The 18,348-nt window shown below is 46.3% G+C and overlaps 1 protein-coding gene across 2 annotated transcripts in view; it reads left to right on the forward strand.

Annotated features, from left to right (window-relative positions):
- Nucleotides 1-18,348, forward strand: part of FOXK1 (forkhead box K1) — a 76,201-nt gene that overhangs the window by 48,089 nt on the left and 9,764 nt on the right. For both annotated transcript variants that reach the window (XM_083711466.1, XM_083711467.1), the window contains exons 3-4: nucleotides 14,624-14,780; nucleotides 18,157-18,303. In XM_083711466.1, the coding sequence (XP_083567592.1) occupies nucleotides 14,624-14,780; nucleotides 18,157-18,303 (304 nt within the window). The remainder of the gene's footprint in view (nucleotides 1-14,623; nucleotides 14,781-18,156; nucleotides 18,304-18,348) is intronic.

An 18,348-nucleotide genomic window follows, 5' to 3' on the forward strand; every position in this document is an offset into this window, starting at 1 on the left:
CCTTCTTGAAAGTTTGCATTTCTTTTTCCCCCAGCACTTGGAGGAAAGTTGAGTCAACTAAACCCAGCCCAGCGTGCTCACTTCAGCCCTTCCACTTTGGAAACTGCTGCTGCTTTCAGGAATTATTATTAGACTCCTCCTCCTCCGCTTCCCCTCCTTTCCCCCTTCTTCTGAATTTCCTTTTTTCGATTAAGCAATTAATTGCTTTGCCTCTAGCAGACGCAGTTGCTTTTATTCCACGTTTCATTCCTGTACCGCTTTGTACCTTAAAGGAAAATAACTCGAAGCGGTTTGCGGCGCTTTAAAACGTCAAATGAAACAAACCCAGAGGAAAACGACAGCTGGGTTGGTTAGAGCGTGGCTCTGAGAACGCCAAGGTTGCAGGTTCGAGCCCCGTCCCGAGCAGCAGCTGAATATTCCTGCATTGCAGGGAGTTTGGACTAGATCACGGGTCAGCAACCTTTTCCAGCTGTGGGCCGGTCCACCGTCCCTCAGATCTTGTGGGGGGCCGGACTATATTTTGAAAAAATAATGAACGAATTCCTGTGCCCCACAAATAACCCAGAGATGCATTTTAAATAAAAGGACACGTTCTTTTTTTTTCTTTTTGCAAGATAATCTTTATTAGTTTTTTAGTTACATACTATACATACACATATTACATTACTTTTTACATTTATACTTGCTCCTAAGAGCTGACTTTCTTCTTCTGGCTTTTTTGTGTCATCTCTTGGTTTTTCGCATTGTCTTTATCCAATTTGTATATAATCTTCCATAAAATGTCTGTAGACAAATAAATCTTTCTATATATACAATTCTTGCTGTCGGTCTGTATTCATTATAAATACTGTTAGTTACATTGGTCACTTTATACATTTTTACTTCTTATTGTTATTATTTTCCCCGTTAATTTAGCTATTTCATCGTATTCCATTACCTTCTATCGCCATTCTTCTAACCTTGTATTGCCACTCTTTTAATGTTGACATTTGTTGCTGTTTCCAAACCTGGGCCAACAATGCCGCTTGCCGCTGATGTTGCATATAAAAACAGTTTCTGGTCATTCTTAAGAAAGAATTCGAAAAGCACACATTCTACACATGTAAAAAAACCAGGCAGGGCCCAAAAAGAACCCAGAGATGCATTTTAAATAAAAGGACACATTCTACTCATGTAAAAACACGCTGATTCCCGGACCGTCTGTGGGCCGGATTTAGAAGGCGATTGGGCCGGATCCGGCCCCCGGGCCTTTGTTTGCCTACCCTTGGACTAGAATCAGTGGTTCTCAACCTGTGGGTCCCCAGATGTTGTTGAACTACAACTCCCATCATCCCTGAGCTCTGGCCTTGCTAGCTAGGGATGATGGGAGTTGTAGTACAACAACATCTGGTGACCCACAGGTTGAGAACCGCTGGACTAGATGACCCAATGCAGTTGTCTGCCGGTATGAAAAGCATATGAGTATACAGGAACCTTATCTGGTCCGCGGGCCAGATTGAGAAGGCGAATGGGCTGCATCTGGCCCCCGGGCCTTAGGTTGCCTACCCCTGGACTAAGTGATGCTGAGAGTCTTTTCCAACTCGCTTTGATTCTGTGAAACTGCAGGCTTCAAGGGAAATAGTTCAGGTTCTTCTCTAAGGGACATCCTCCCAGGACCTGGGAGATCAGAGTTCGAGAACATAGGAAGTCTGTGGCCCTCGTGGCAGATGCCCCTGTGGGAAAACCCATGCTCCCCCCGGGGTCTCCAGCAGCTGAAATATTTGCCTCTGACAGTCATCGAGAACCCTCCACCCAAAAAATAACTTACTGCTTTTTTCAGGGTTTCAGTGAGGGAGGAAATGACCCGTGCCTGCTGGACTGAGCCTCGCTTGCTTTGTGTTTTGTTTCAGATACGGGGCGTGCATTTTTGTGGTAAAAAATAAAGCATTAAAAAGAGGGGATGGGGAGCTTGTATTGCCATGTTGCACAACTGAGAGAAATGTGGAATTCGGCCTTGCAAGAGAAAGCCAATAGAAACATCCTGTCTGTGAGATCATGCTCGCTGAGGACGGCCAAAACAGCAGCCGGTTTCAAGCAAAGATTTTGCAGACATTAGGAGGCACTTTTGGCTTTTTTAGGTTGCTTTGGGGGGGCACGGGGAGAGAGATAGTGTAAATCAAGCCCTTTCAGGGGCTCTGGTGTGGCCTCTCCACAATTCTGCCTCGTTCCAGAACCAAATCAGCTTCGGGACTCGATAGTCAAAACAAGCTAAAACTCTGCAATGGCTGCCAAACGCAAAGCTTTTGAGCCAGCCGGTTTAAAAAAACCCCGTTGAAGTTCTTACTGCCTGGGAGAAAGGAAGAAGCCCCTTTGCAGAGAGAGGGTGTCATCCGAAACAGGGCTGGTACTCAGCAAATTCAGTGCAATATTTTGAAGTATTAGCACTTCACTGAATTGTATTGATTGTTCTGACAAATTTGTTGTTGACGCTTGCTCAGTTTATGGGTTACCGTGTTTGACGCTGTAGTTTGCGTGTAAGGTAAAGGTAAAGGGACCCCTGACCTTTAGGTCCAGTCGCGACCGACTCTGGGGTTGCGGCGCTCATCTCGCTTTCTTGGCCGAGGGAGCCGGCGTACAGCTTCCGGGTCATGTGGCCAGCAGGACTAAGCGGCTTCTGGTGAACCAGAGCAGCGCACGGAATCTCCGTTTACCTTCCCGCCAGAGTGGTACCTATTTATCTACTTGCACTTTGACGTGCTTTTGAACTGCTAGGTTGGCAGGAGCAGGGACCGAGCAACGGGAGCTCACCCCGTCACGGGGATTCGAACCGCCGACCTTCTGATCGGCAAGCCCTAGGCTCTGTGGTTTAACCCACAGCACCACCCGCATCCCTTGTAGCTTGCGTGTGGGTCCCTGCTAATGTTAGCATTTTTTAAAAAAAATAATTTTTATTCATTTTTTAACATATCATTTTCAACAATAATTAAACATACTTTTATATCTTACACAGTTTTTTTTGACTTCCATCAATCACACCTGAAAATTTTCCAATCTATTCCCTTAATTTACATTTCTTACTTTCACTATTACATTTAGATCTCATAACTAATATCTCTCTTCTTTCTCTACTTTGCAATGTTTCATATATTCCTCCTTACAAAACTTCTTGTAGTCCTACTAGCATAATTTGTTGTTTACAGTTGCTCTTCAGATAATTCATATATTTCTTCCAATCTTCTGTGAATCTCCAGTCCCGCAGGTTTCGAATCCTTCCTGTCATTTTATCTAATTCTGCATAGTCCATTAATTTTGTCTGCCATTCCTCTTTTGTCGGACCGCTGACGTTAGCATTTGTTGCTGGAAAAGCAGAATGCAAATATCAAACAAGAATCAGCTCAGCTGGTAGAGTGTGAGACTCTTAACCTCAGAGTCATGGGTTTGATTCCCCACCTTGGGCAAAAGATTCCTGCCTTGCAGGGGGCTGGACTAGATGACCCTCGTGGTCCCTCCCAATTCTGCAATTCTAGGATTCTCCTTCCTCTCTTGTTTCCTCTTTGGACTGGCCTTAACATGCAGCAGGCAGAACTGGGATGAAGGTAATAGCACAGGCTGCCTCACTTCAGGCTGCTGGTGGGGGGGGGGGGCAGGTCTCATTTTCTCTTTTTTCTCATTTTCCTGCAAGAAAAAAAGTCAACTCAGGAGGGCCCTATCTCTGTGTGCTTCCTCCAAGGGAGCAGAAAGGGGAGAAAAGGCCTTTTCTTTTCCTTTTTCTAGGATAACCTTTATTGGTTTTTCAGTTACATACTCCACATACACATATTGTATTACATTTTACATTTATACTTGCTCCTAAAAGCTGGCTTCCCTCCTTCCTTCTTCTGGCTTTTTTATATCACATCTAAATTTTTCGCATTGTCTTCATCCATTTTGTATATTGTTGTTCTTCTTCCATATTTGCCCATAGAATATCTCTAAACAAACAAATCCTTCTATATATACAATTCTTGTTGTCTGTCTATATTCATTTACAGCTACTGTCAATTACATTCGTCACATTGTACATTTTACTACTTACTGTTTTTATTATCCAGTAAATTTATTTGTATTTCAAATTATGAGGTTTGTTTCAGTTCTACTGGTTTCACTATTTCACCTTATCTTTCCTATGTACGCCATAAATTTTTCCCATTCTTTTTGAAATGTTTCATCACCCTGTTCTCGAATTTCCCCCGTTAATTTAGCTATTTTAGTGTATTCCATTACCTTCTGCCGCCATTCTTCTACTGTTGGCAATTGCTGTTGTTTCCAAACCTGGGCTAATAATACCCTTGCCGCTGTGAGAAAAGGCCTTTTCAGTGGTGGCCCCTTGGCTAGCAGATTTGCTTTGCCGGCTTCTTAGGCATGAGGCAAAGACATTCCTGTCTTCCCAGGTGTTTTTAACTTGATTTGCAGTTTGATTTTTGGCTCGTTTTCAGCGCTCAACTTTTAGCTAGATGTTCTCAATTGTTTCTGGTCCATGGTTTTGTTGCTTTAGGTTTAGGCTGTTTCATAGTGTTTCTTAATGTTGCAAGCTGCTTTTCCCCATAAAAAAGATGAATACGTTTTTAAATGTATATCATCAAACCAGATTGAGCCTAGAACCTCTAAACCTAAGTTTTACATTCAAGGAATCTATGTGTTTTTGTTTTGTTTTTCCCCACATGGGGACCTGCGACCTGTGTGCCAACTCGAACGCTTCTCCTGCAAACTCTCTGAAATGCAGGTAACTGCGACGATCGTGGGCCGGAAGCCACAAAGGTCGCTTTGCCAGTATTGCAACAGCAGCTGCCCTGAACATATTGGTGTTCCCTGCGTGGACCACAGAGGAAGGCTGCGTTGGTGGCCCACGAGAAAGAGGGGAAACGAAACTCTGCAGGAGCTCGCTGTCAAGGGAAATGAGTGACGCGGAGCCACAGAGCGTGAAAGGGGGAGGCCGGCTTAGATTTGTGTTCATCTTCGAGTCTCAGATCAGTGCAGATTTGATTCTCGAGATAGCTTACATTCCAAAAAAAATATGCTTTCAATATAATTGCCTTGCTTTCTCCCCGGAGATGCGCGTCCTTTGCAAATGTCCATGGTCTTCAGATGTGTGCATTCTGTTTCTCGTAACGCATGTCTAAATTGAATTGTGCCCTAATTGGAAACAGCAGGGTTTTATGGGGAAAGCATGAGGCTGGAATTGCTCCGATTATCTTCATTGCTTGCTCGCTCTTTCTTTCTCGTTTGGGTCGTGTTGGCAATGCCTCCCGGGAGACTCTGTGGCTGGCATGTCAGATTTCGATCTTGCGTATCAAAATGCTCGTCAGGATCGCCAGCTGTCTCGGGCTAGCCAGTGGCCACAATGCGATGAAGAGCCATGTGCCAGTTTCTGTCGCCTTAGGCACCCTTTAAGTCTGTCCTAGGTTGTGGGTGTTTTCTTTCTGCCTTAGTTTTGCACCTCTAAAATGGGAGCAAAGGTAGCCTCCCCAGAGTTCGTTGTGAGAATGAATAAGGCGCTTGATAGAATACAAGGGTCCTCTAACGTGTATCTCAAGTGTGTGCCGTGCAAATAGAAGATGTCATCTAAATCTGGGACGGGTTGGGATCTGTGTTCGAAATTAGCCAGGCACACGCTAATACCCCACCCTGTAAAATTCTATCAGTTATGTTTTATCTGCACAATCGGAACGAATTTCTGGTACCAAATTGCTTTTTCGATGCAGCCTGAGCAGCAGCCGTCAGCATAAAGAAAAAGAGGTCGGAATAGGCCAATATATATGTGGATATATGTGGACTGTCGCTGGATCAAGCGACTTTTCTTCTTTTAAGTACTCAAAGCTCTTAACCTAGCTGAAAGTTGTCATCTGAACTAGCCAGATATTCAACCGAGAATCAATCACGATCAGTCCATCAGTTGAGAAATAAGACTTTTAAGCCGTCTTGTCCCAAAATGGCAGCTAGACATTCCATTTTTGACAACAGCAATCTTGGTTTCAGGAGCTATTTGACTCCTGGCTTATATATCTGAGTTGAGATCTGTGGCTCTCCAGAGGTTGTAAGACTACAAATCCCACCAGCCCCTTCTGGCGCAACCGCAAGCACTAAACCAAGAACAAACCTTGGTTACAGCTCATGGTTTGTTGGGAGCAAGTCAGCTACAAAGCTTTGCACTGAGCAAAACCACAGCTTAGTTTTTGGGGAGCCATGACAGCAGAAGGGCTGAAGGAAGCAGGCTGTATTTTCCTTCTAGCTGGCTTTGTCCAAGCAATAGTTTGGCTGGGCATCGCATACGGATCAGAGCAGTTGAGGACCCCGGGATAGCTCAGGGGCACACAGCGCATCCTTTTCATAGCAAAGGCTTCTGGTTGTCGTTTCACCGAATCCCAAGCAGCCAGGCTAGAATAGCCCTCTGCTTGAGAGACGCCCGGGATCTGTTCAGAACACAGAGAAGAACTAGGCTCAAAGAATGGCTCCTTAAATTCACTCTATTTAGCCATTCACTACATTTGCATCCCATCCTAACATGCAAGGAGTTTAGTGAGCTTTTGGAGGAGGGTTGTAGCTTGTCAGTAGAAAACATAAGAGAAGAATGGCAGATAAAGTTGATGGACTATACTGAAATGGCTAAAATGACCGGAAGGGTCAGAAATCAGGAAGACCAACATTTTAATAAGGAATGGGGGAAATTTATAACTTACCTTAAAGACCATTGCAAGCAGTTAAAATCATTACAGTAGAACCTCTTCTTACGACCGCCTCTACTTGGGCCCGATCCAAGTTGCGACTGCGGCAAACCCGGAAGTAAATACCAGGTTTGCCGCGCATGCACAGAAGCGCACAGCGGCCAAATGCACCTGTGCACAATGATGCTTCTATCAGAGACCCAGATCGACTTACGGACGGACCTCCGGAACTGATACGTCCGTAAGTAGAGGTTCCACTGTATTAGGATTAGAATATCACTTGTAGTTTAGGGTTGAATTCTGGACACAGTGGAGATGCAAAGGATTTGGACTATCATAAAAGATGTGGGAGGAAATAATAGGACCCACAAAGGGGAGGATGGAAGTCCAAAATAGACAGAGAGATAGCTATAGATATATAGTGAGAATCGAGACTCTTAATCTCAGGGCTGTGAGTTGGAGCCCCATGTTTAGAGAAAGGTTTACCCCATTTCAGGGGGTTGGACTAAGGACCATTGTGATCCCTTCCAGCTCTGCAATTCTGTGATGATTCTGTGGTCAGGCCCAGCATCCTGTTCTCACTTGTGGGAAACCCACAAGCAGGATTCGAACCCAGTACCCTCTCCCGTTCTGTGGTTTCCAGCCGCTGATATTCAGAAACATCTCCATCTGTGCACAGCCACTGCGGAGAGTAGTCGTCTATTGTGCTTTCCTCCATAAATTTGTCCACTCTGCTTTTAAAGTGGCCATCGCTGTTTCCGGTGGAAGGGAGTTCCATAGTTTAACTATGCGCTCTGCGTAAAGAACTCCATCCTTTTTATCTGTCCTGAATCTTCCAACATTCGGCTCCATCGGACGGCCACAGGTTCTGGTATTATGAGAGAGGGAGGAACGCTTTCCTCTCTCCACTTTCTCGGTGCCACACATATGTTCACAAACTCCTATCGTGGTGCCTCTTACTTTCCTTTTCTCTAAGCCAAAATGTCCCCAACGCTGCCACCTTTCCTCACTGGGGAGTCACTGTATCCCCTCCCATCATTTGGGTTTCCTTTTTCTGAGCCTGTTCCAGATCCACAATATCTCCCTCATCTTGTTTGTGTGTGGTACCCCCCTTTTTGCTGCATAAGAATAAGTTGCTGTTGTTGTTTAGTCATGTCCGGCTCTTTGTGACCCCATGGACCAGAACACGCCAGGCCCTCCTGTCTTCCACTGCCTCCTGCAGTTTGGTCAAACTCATGCTGGTATCTTCGAGAACACTGTCCAACCATCTCGTCCCCTGTCATCCCCTTCTCCTTGCGCCCTCCATCTTTCCCACCATCAGGGTCTTTTCCAGGGAATCTTCTCTTCTCATGAGGTGGCCAAAATATTGGAGCCTCAGCTTCACAATCTGTCCTTCCAGTGAGCACTCAGGGCTGATTTCCTTCAGAATGGAGAGGTTGGATCTTCTTGCAGTCCACGGGACTCTCACGAGTCTCCTCCAGCACCATAATTCAAAAGCATCAATTCTCCGGCCTTCTTTATGGTCCAGCTCTCACTTCCATACATCACTACTGGGAAAACCATGGCTTTAACTATAGGGAGCTTTGTCGGCAAGGTGATGTCTCTGCTTTTTAAGATGCTCTCTATGTTTGTCATTGCTTTTCTCCCAAGAAGCAGGCGTCTTTTAATTTCGTGACTGCAGTCACCATCTGCAGTGATCATGGAGCCCAAGAAAGTAAAACCTCTCACTGCCTCCATTTCTTAAGAATAAGTGCTTGGGTGCTAGTTTGGTTTTATTATTATATAGCCTTATTTTACTATTAGAGATGTACCTTGCTACCTCTCTCTCTCTGTCTCTCTCCCCCACTGGCAGTTTTCTCTGATGTCTTTTTAATTGGCACGGCAAGCTTGTTAACCTGTAGACTGTATTCAGTGCATAATGGAAAGTTTCTAAGACGATCTGCTCCTATTTCCACGTTATCCTAAACCACAAGGCTCTGATTTCGCTGGCTTGGGATGCAGTTCCATTTTTTGTTCCGCGAAGCAGATGCAGAGGCACATGTGTCTGTGTCTCGTAGACCAAGGATTGCGGATGTACATGAATAATTCTCGGCCTGTAGGACAAATTGACACACAGAGAGAAGCGAATCACAGCTGGCTGAGTGTGTGATCAACATCTCCGAGTGGAATAATTTTTCCTGCCAGTACAGATTCCAAGAAATCACAAGTCTTGACTGTGAGCAATAGAGCTTGCCCCGAGTAGCCTTCCACTCAGACTGGGCAGTCGGACCAGCAGGCCCCCCCCCCCGCAATGTCTTGCAACCTTCCTCCCCACAGAGATGCATCTGGCACCGACATTGTGGAGTTTCAGTCATGTGCTGAAGATGCATAACTTTATCCTAGCCTTTGACAGCTGACAGACAGACAGTTGATAGCTTGATAGATTGATGCTAGATAATAAATAATGGTAGATAGACATGCACACAACATATGACCTACCCTTCGTTCGTTCATTTATACCCCACCCATCCTGACTCTTAATTTGTTTTAAGTGATTTTAATACTGTACAGTGGTCCCTTGATTCTCAAACTTAATCCATTCCGGAAGTCCGTTCCAAAACCAAAACGTTCCAAAACCAAGGTGCGTTTTCCCATAGAAAGTAATGCAAAATGGATTAATCCATTCCAAACTTTTAAAAGCAACCCCTAAAGCAGCAATTTAACACGAATTTTGCTCTCTAACGAGACCATTGATCCATAAAATGAAAGCAATAAGCAATGTACTGCAGTCACACAATCAATCAATCAGTCAGTCGCTGAACTGGGTTCCACACTATCACGAAAAACAAAACAAAAGAGCCGCAAAAACAGACAGACCTCAGCGTAACACTCAAAATGGAAGCATCACACTCAAAACGGAGCACGTTTGGCTTCCAAAGAAAGTGCTCTTCAAATAGCTCTTTATTTCTTCCAATCTTCTGTAAATCTCTGGTCCTGCAGGTTTCAAATCCTTCCTGTCATTTTGTCCAATCCTGCGTAGTCCATTAATTTTGTCTGCCATGCTTCTTTCGTCAGAATTTCTTCTTGCTTCCATTTCTGGGCTGCAGGGCTGTCTTTCAAGAGCGCCCAGGCTGCACTGCAAACTCAGACGTGGGCACACAGACTCGGATGCAGAAGGCTTGGTCTTGCAACCTCCCTTCCTCTCCGCACTGTGTCTTAGCAGGCCTTGTTTAGGTAGAATTAGGAGCTGCGACAGCAATTGCCTCTACTCTGAACTTGCATTTTGCTTAGCTTTTTGGTGCCTGTGTTGAAAAGCTGAGCTTTGTGGAGGAGAAAGAAGAGAAGACAGACAGACAGGCATAAATATCTCACAGAATATACATTGGTGGTGCCAGCTAAACCATGCCCATCGATTGTATTATTTACTTCCCTATTACATTTCTACCCCACTTTTTCCCTGCAAGGAGCTCAAGGTGCTTCACATGGTCCTACTTTTTTAAACCCCTCCCCACACACAACAACCCTGCGAGGTAGACCAGGCCGAGAGGCAGGGACTGGCTCCAGGCCACCCAGTGAGCTTCATGGCTGAGTGGCAATTCGAACCCTTGTCTCCCAGATCCTAGCCCCACACTCTAACCACTGCACCATACTGCCTGTTGTAGATTTTCCTGATCCTTTGCCGAGGGCATGGAGGGAACGTGTGCCGTGCACGACTGTCAAGGGTGCTCTGAGCCCAGCTTCAGCTGGGGAGGGCGGGATATAAATAACATTATTATTATTATTATTATTATTATTATTATTATTATTATTATTTTCATAGCCTGCCGCCTTCAGCTGTGGGTGCTGAGGGCTTGCTCCTTGCGGGTGACTGGCTAGCTGAAACCCCACCCTCCGCCCCGGTGCTGAATTGCCCCATTGCAATTCACCCCCCTAAAAACATTCCTTCTCTCCCCTTCCCGCACCCAGTCCAATCTGTTTGATCATCTCTCTTGAACTGCTTATGAATCCTTCCAGTTGCTCCTGTTTTGTCTGGGAGAGGCAGCGGTTTCAGCAAGCAGTCATTATTTTTCTGCTTTGTTGCTTGGCACTCGTTCTCTCTCTCTGCCCCCCCCCCCAGCTCCCTCCTCCAGATTTATAGCTCGTGCCACGAGTGCCATCTTGTGGAACTTCTCCTCAGTGTGATTCTCCGCCGCTTTCCTTGCATGTCGCTGCCGAAATCTCTTGCAGTGAAAGGGAGTAGCTGCTGATGTGGATTAAGGAGTCTGGTATCAAGGCCAGCAGCTTCCAGATTCTTTCTACCTGTCCCCTGTGCAGGTGCTTGTGTTGGAATACAGGGACGCGGGTGGCGCTGTGGTCTAAACCCCGGCGCCTCTTGGGCTTGCCCATCGGAAGGTCAGCGGTTCGAATCCCCGTGACAGGGTGAGCTCCCGTTGCTCGGTCCCTGCTCCTGCCAACCTAGCAGTCTGAAAGCATGCCAGGGCAAGTAGATAAATAGGTCCCGCTCTGGCAGGAAGGTAAACGGTGTTTCCATGCATTCTGGTTTCTGTCATGGTGTCCCATTGCGCCAGAAGCAGTTTATTCCTGCTGGCCACACGACCCGGAAAGCTGTCTGTGGACAAATGCTGGCTCCCTTGGCCTGAAAGCGAGATGAGTGCCACAACCCCATAGTCACCTTTGACTGGGCTTAACCATCCAGGGGTTCTTTACCTTTACCTTACCCTGCTTGTGTTGTAACCACAGGTGAACCGTTCCAGAAGCTCTGCAAAACGCCCTCTTGGTAGTCAAGGTAACTCCACAATTAATAGGTATATATATATAGGCTTATAGTCACTCGTTTTGATATAAGCTAATTGGCTAGCTTTGATGCTGTCCTTATCTCTGTGGGGTTTGGTGCTCTGGGCTCTGGGCTCTGAGCCCAGAAAGGGGAGTTTGGGTATTTGCCACCTGCTCCCTCATCTGGTCAGTAGATAATCTGGTTTTTCAGCTTCATGGCTTATCGCCAGCTAAACATCGTGACCTACTGATATGTCACGTTGTCTGAAATAAGGATGGAGCTGTTATTCAACTTCGTGATATATCACAATGTATATCATGGAGCTTAATAGGGGCCTTGACTGGCTTTTCCCACATAGACATTTTGTGTGGCACACACACATCCAAAATTATGAAGCCATATCATGATATGCACTTGAAACCAGTTTTTGACAATATATTGCCCAGCCCTGATTCGCAGTATATCACCAGGTCAAAAACCATGAAACCGATAATCACGATATGGGCTTCAAACTGGTTTGGGATGATATATGGATATATCGCCCAGCCCTACTGGTCAGATGTCCTGTGAAGACCCGGCCAAAGTGATATATGCTGCTTTCTGTCATAAGGAATATATCAACGTTCCCTTGGGTTTGGACAAACCATCTCCTTGCTGCAGCGTCCATCTATCAACACTCAGAGACCTGGCAGGCTGGTTTGCTGTAAGTGTACCCCATTCTCTTAATAAAGCCCTGGACTGATCCACAATATACACAATGCTACTCCCAAGACCCTACAAGACCCCCTTACCGCAATCAAAGGCCAGTGGGGCCACGACGTGGGATATGAAATAAACCCTGCCCAGTGGATTAACTGTGGAGTCTAAGCCTCCCTTCGAATCCATCTCAGCCCAAAGAAGGGGACTCACCTTGATTCTTACCTGTAAGGTAAAGGGACCCCTGACCATTGGGTCCAGTCGTGGCCGACTCTGGGGTTGCGGTGCTCAGCTCGCTTTATTGGCGGAGGGAGCCGGCGTACAGCTTCTGGGTCATGCAGCCAGCATGACTAAACCGCTTCTGGCGAACCAGAGCAGCGCACGGAAACGCCGTTTACCTTCCCGCTGGAGTGGTACCTATTTATCTACTTGCACTTTGCCGTGCTTTTGAACTGCTAGGTTGGCAGGAGCAGGGACCGAGCAACGGGAGCTCACCCCATCGCGGGGATTCGAACCGCCGACCTTCTAATCGGCAAGTCCTATGCTCAGTGGTTTAACCCACAGCGCCACCTGCATCCCTATTCTTACCAGTAGGTGGTACCTAATGCCATGGAAGCTGGCACTGATACACCCAGGAACCTCGCCTGAATGCTGGAGAGATTGCACCTCTACAGGCATATATGTATCTGCTGTGATCTGTGTAGAAAAACACGGAATATTATGGCAGACTCGAGGTCTGGGTTTCCAAGGTTTTCCTCCGTGTCGCTGAATCTTCACCTGGTCACTTTTAGGATTTCTTCGTTCCAGGACTGGGTGGTCCAGCTCAGAGGGCCACATTGAAAGCAGGTCAGGGTGGAGCGGGAGTCTTCAGGGCACAAGATTTGTATGTCGTCCTCGTGAATAGGATAAAAGGCAAGCAGTAATTGGCAGACCCCCGCGGTAATTACTTTTCCAGTATTTGAGGGCAGCAAGGTATTAAAACATTTCTTGAAAGCCCCCGAGAAAACTCTGAAGATACGGACTGGAGAAATGATGAATATTGAACAAGCGGTGGCTTCGTTCATTTCCGTCACTTTTCATATATATTAATTTCTGCAGTCGGGAGGCAGAGCTGGGATTCCCAGGAGAAGCACTGAGAGGGACATGGGCTGCCCAGATACATTTTGAGGGTGGTTCTGCATTATTTAGCCGGTTGGGAAATCCAGCCTCCTTGTCTGTTGATTTTAACATTGGTCTGTGAGCAGTGGGACCCGGTTTCGAAGATTTCCTAGGTGATCTCGGCTCAGTTACTTGCCCAGCCAGCGTACCTGGTGGGGTTCTCTTGAGAATAAGATTGTGGTGGAGGGGGTGTCAATGGATGCTGTTCCTGAGCTTTTCTGGAGAAATTGCAGGGATTAGCCATGGGATACATCACTGTTCCATTTCTGTGATGGTTTATAAAGCCGTAAACTACTTGGGACCTAAATGCTTAAAAGTCCCAAGGATGGCAGCACGAGAACAGGGCCCTTTTCTGCAGTGGCTCCCTGTTTGTGCAATGCTATCCCTGGGTGGGCCTTTGACCAATTGACATCTTTTACCCCTTTTTAAATGGGGGAGGGAGAGTTCATTGGTTTGGCGGGTGTTTTTCTGTTCTTGTTTTTATTACATATTTTGTTTTTTTTTTAATCTTGTATTTTTATTCTGCGATATACAGATGAAGGGCAATATACAAATTGAAAAAATCACAGTACAGTGGTACCTCAGGTTAAGAACTTAATTCGTTCCAGAAGTCTGTTCTTAACCTGAAACTGTTCTTAACCTGAGGTACCACTTTAGCTAATGGGGCCTCCCACTGCCGCCACACGATTTTTGTTCTCATCTTGAAACAAAGTTCTGAACCCGAGGTACTATTTCTGGGCTAGCGGAGTCTGTAACCTGAAGCATCTGTAACCTGAAGTGCCTTAGTTCCTTGGTACTCAAACAATTTGGAACCCAAACACTGCAAACCCAGAAGTGTTCTGGTCTGCAAACTTTTTTTCAGAAGCCGAACATACTCCGGTTTGAATGCCACACTTCCATTTTGAGTGTTACACTGGGGTCTGTCTGTTTTTGCTATTTATTTTGTGTTTTTGTTTTTGCAGCTCTTCTGTTTTTTGTGACTGTGTGGAACCTAGTTCAGCTACTGATTGATTGATTGTGTGACTGCAGTACATGGTTTATTGCTTTCATTTTATGGATCAGTGGTCTCGTTAGATAGTAAAATTCATGTTCAATTGCTGTTTTAGGGGTTGTTTTTTAAAAAGTCTGGAATGGATTAATCCGCTTTGCATTACTTTCTATGGGAAAGTGTGCCTTGGTTTTGGAACGCTGATGTGTTAACCTGTGTACATTGCTTCTGTATATATGCAGTAAAGTCCTTCCAGTCTTCCTTAAATTCCTTATCATCTCTTCCTCTTCGTTTCATTGTCAATTTTGCCAATAATAAATTATTACTATTATTGCTTCTTCTCCACAGTGTTCCCAACTCGTGCCCGGCCAGTCCACGCGGCGCTGGCTCCTCAGGATATCGCTTCGCACAGAATATTACCTCGGACCTGCAGCTGGTGGCGGAATATGCGGCCAAGGCAACATCTGAGCAGCAGGCGGATGCATCTGGCGGAGACAGCCCAAAGGTACCACAAAACCTTCCCCTCTTCTTCTGCATCTTTGCAAAGGCCGGGGAGCCCGGTGTTCCATTAATCACTGCTAACGGTGGCAGCTCAGCTGTCACTTCCTCCCCTCTAGGGTCGCGACGGGGCGGGCTCCCCGGTTCCGGTACCAGACAGTTGAGTAAATTGTAGATGCATTCCTGCCAAAGGAGTCCCCTCGAGGGTCGAGCGAGAGCTGCTTCTCCTGTCTGGCCAGGCATGTTGGCCTAAAGTTGAATACAAGTCTCTCTCTCTCTCTCGAGGGGGTCTTGCAAAAGCTGCAAGGGTGTTTGACTCGATGGCGCTCTCAGCTTTTCTCCTTTGCTGGTTGAAACCATCGCTCTTAAATAAGATAAAAGTTGGAATTGCAATACAGTCATACCTCATGTTACGTTTGCTTCAGGTTGAGCATTTTCAGGTTACGTCCCGCAGCAACCCGGAAGTACCGGAAAGGGTTACTTCCGGGTTTCACCGCTCGCGCATGCGCAGATGCGCAAAATGACATCATGTGCAGAAACGGCGAATCGTGACATGCACAGACACGGGTTGCGTTCTGCTCATGTTGCAAACGGCCCTCCGGAACAGATCTCGTTCGCAACCAGAGGTACCACTGTACAGTGGTACCTTGGTTCTCAAACGGCTCGGCTCCCGGACGCCACAAACCTGGAAGTAAGTGTTCCGGTTTGCAAGCATTTTTTGGAAGCTGAACGTCCGACGCAGCTTCCGATTGGGTGCAGGAAGCTCCTGCAGCGAATCAGAAGCCACGTCTTGGTTTTCGAACGGTTTTGGGAGTCGAACGGACTCCCGGAACAGATTAAGTTTGAGAACTAAGGTACCACTGTATCTTGAACGCACCGCATCAGGAAAAGACAAGAAGAAAGCAGTTTTTATAAGCAGAAGTGCGATGTCATAGAACTGCAGAGTTCAAAGGGGCCTCCGAGGGCAGGAATCGCAACTCAAGCGTCCACGACAGGCGGTCATTCAACATCTGCTTAAAGGCTTGCTTAAAGGATTTTTTAAAAATAGGTTAAAATCTCTGCTGGTTAAAATATAAGAGGTTGCCTCTGTAAGAGGCGTTATTAGATGCATCAGCACAATAATTTCTCTCCAGCATCTGATCAAAGCTCCACCTGGTCCAGCATCAATGCCTTTGGGAGGCCTGCAAACAGGGCACAGCCAATCCCTGTTACTTTCATCGTGAGAAGACTTTATGCAATTAAAAAAGCAAAACAGAGCTTCTCCATCAGTGGTTGTTGGGTTACGTGGAGGAATCACGGTTTGGCCTTAGAAGCAGAGATATGGGGGGGTTTTCCACTGCGAAACTTTCATTGGGTGGGGGGTGGGGACACAGAAGGGTGGTTTGCTCTTGCCTTGGGACGCATCTGCCTTGGCAGCTGCCGTTGTGCTCAGCAAAATCTCCCCCAAACAGTTAATGAGCTGCTGTGCCGCCCAAAACTCCCTTGCATCATTGCAAAAATTTGAAGACACTAGAAGGATTTAAATAAATCCTACAATGAGGATATATAGCAAAGAGTTAGGAAGTCGTAAGCTCGGCAGAGCAAAAAGGGTTTTTTTGTGTTTCTTTTTGTAATGTTCGAAATGTTGTTTAAAGGAAAACAAATATATATATATATATATATATATATATATATGCAGGTTTTGGTGTCCTCGGGTGTCTTCCCGTGTAAAAGTTGGGGTGTCTAGGCGACGTTTCGACGAGGTCTCACTCGTCATCTTCAGGCTGGTGCTTTCGGCTTCTTGTTACTGGAACAGAGCGGGATCTCAATGTTTGAGTTCCTATAAATACTGTAGAGGGGGTGTGGTGTCTAGCCTCCAATGTTCTGGGCAGAGAGGAAGTTCCCAGGCTAGTGTGCCTTTTCTTCTTTTGTTCCTTAATTACTTGAGAGATACCTTGAGTGATTTCTTGAGTGATATCCTGAGTACCACTTAGGTGGGTCATTAGGTGTGGATTAGTTGCTAAAGTATTTGTGTCTTGACCTCTTGAACTTTGTGAAGAGTTTTCCTGAGAAGATGGCTGTATTGCACTTAGTTGTGCTTTGGCTTGGCTTCGTGTATAGGGGCGAGCTGTGGTTTTGTGGCTTGTGTCAGCCAGATCTGTGTAGGGATTGCAGGGGGGTGCAGCATCCGGAGGTGCCACCATGGACTGGCTACTGGATGGTGTCAGTAATTCATCTGTGGAGAGGGTCTGGGTTTGGGTCTGGTGTGGTTGATTGGTGTTGGCGTTCTGTGTGCCTCTGGATCTGGTGTCAGTTTTTGTGGGGAGGGCTAATTTCCAGATGTCTGGCAAGCGGGATGTGTCGTCACGCTTGTTCATGTTGTGAGGGTGTTTCTCTATCTCGATGGCTTCCATGATTATTCTCTTGTGGTGATGTTCCGTGTTAAAGAGCACGTATCGCAGAACACAAGAATGCCGTCAAAAAAGAAGAAAAAACTTCCTCTCTTTTCCAACACATGAAAGAAACAGGACACGAAATTAATTTTGCAGATTCCAAATTGCTCTTTAACACGGAACATCACCACAAGAGAATAATCATGGAAGCCATCGAGATAGAGAAACACCCTCACAACATGAACAAGCGTGACGACACATCCCGCTTGCCAGACATCTGGAAATTAGCCCTCCCCACAAAAACTGACACCAGATCCAGAGGCACACAGAACGCCAACACCAATCAACCACACCAGACCCAAACCCAGACCCTCTCCACAGATGAATTACTGACACCATCCAGTAGCCAGTCCATGGTGGCACCTCCGGATGCTGCACCCCCCTGCAATCCCTACACAGATCTGGCTGACACAAGCCACAAAACCACAGCTCGCCCCTATACACGAAGCCAAGCCAAAGCACAACTAAGTGCAATACAGCCATCTTCTCAGGAAAACTCTTCACAAAGTTCAAGAGGTCAAGACACAAATACTTTAGCAACTAATCCACACCTAATGACCCACCTAAGTGGTACTCAGGATATCACTCAAGAAATCACTCAAGGTATCTCTCAAGTAATTAAGGAACAAAAGAAGAAAAGGCACACTAGCCTGGGAACTTCCTCTCTGCCCAGAACATTGGAGGCTAGACACCACACCCCCTCTACAGTATTTATAGGAACTCAAACATTGAGATCCCGCTCTGTTCCAGTAACAAGAAGCCGAAAGCACCAGCCTGAAGATGACGAGTGAGACCTCGTCGAAACGTCGCCTAGACACCCCAACTTTTACACGGGAAGACACCCGAGGACACCAAAACCTGCATTCCTGTACCCGTGAAAATCTACGAAAGCATATATATATATATATATATATCCCTTGCACGCCTGTCTTTTGTGCCGCCCACCTGCAGGATGAGTCCAAGCCTCCGTACTCCTACGCCCAGCTGATTGTCCAAGCTATCTCGTCGGCCCAGGACCGGCAGTTAACACTAAGTGGTATCTATGCCCACATCACCAAGCATTACCCGTATTACAGGACGGCGGATAAAGGTTGGCAGGTGAGCAAGCGCCCTGCGCGTGGTTGGAGGGGGGGGTCTGCTGAG

This window comes from Podarcis gaigeae, assembly GCF_964106915.1.
Source record: "Podarcis gaigeae genome assembly, chromosome: 14".
NCBI lineage: Eukaryota > Metazoa > Chordata > Lepidosauria > Squamata > Lacertidae > Podarcis > Podarcis gaigeae.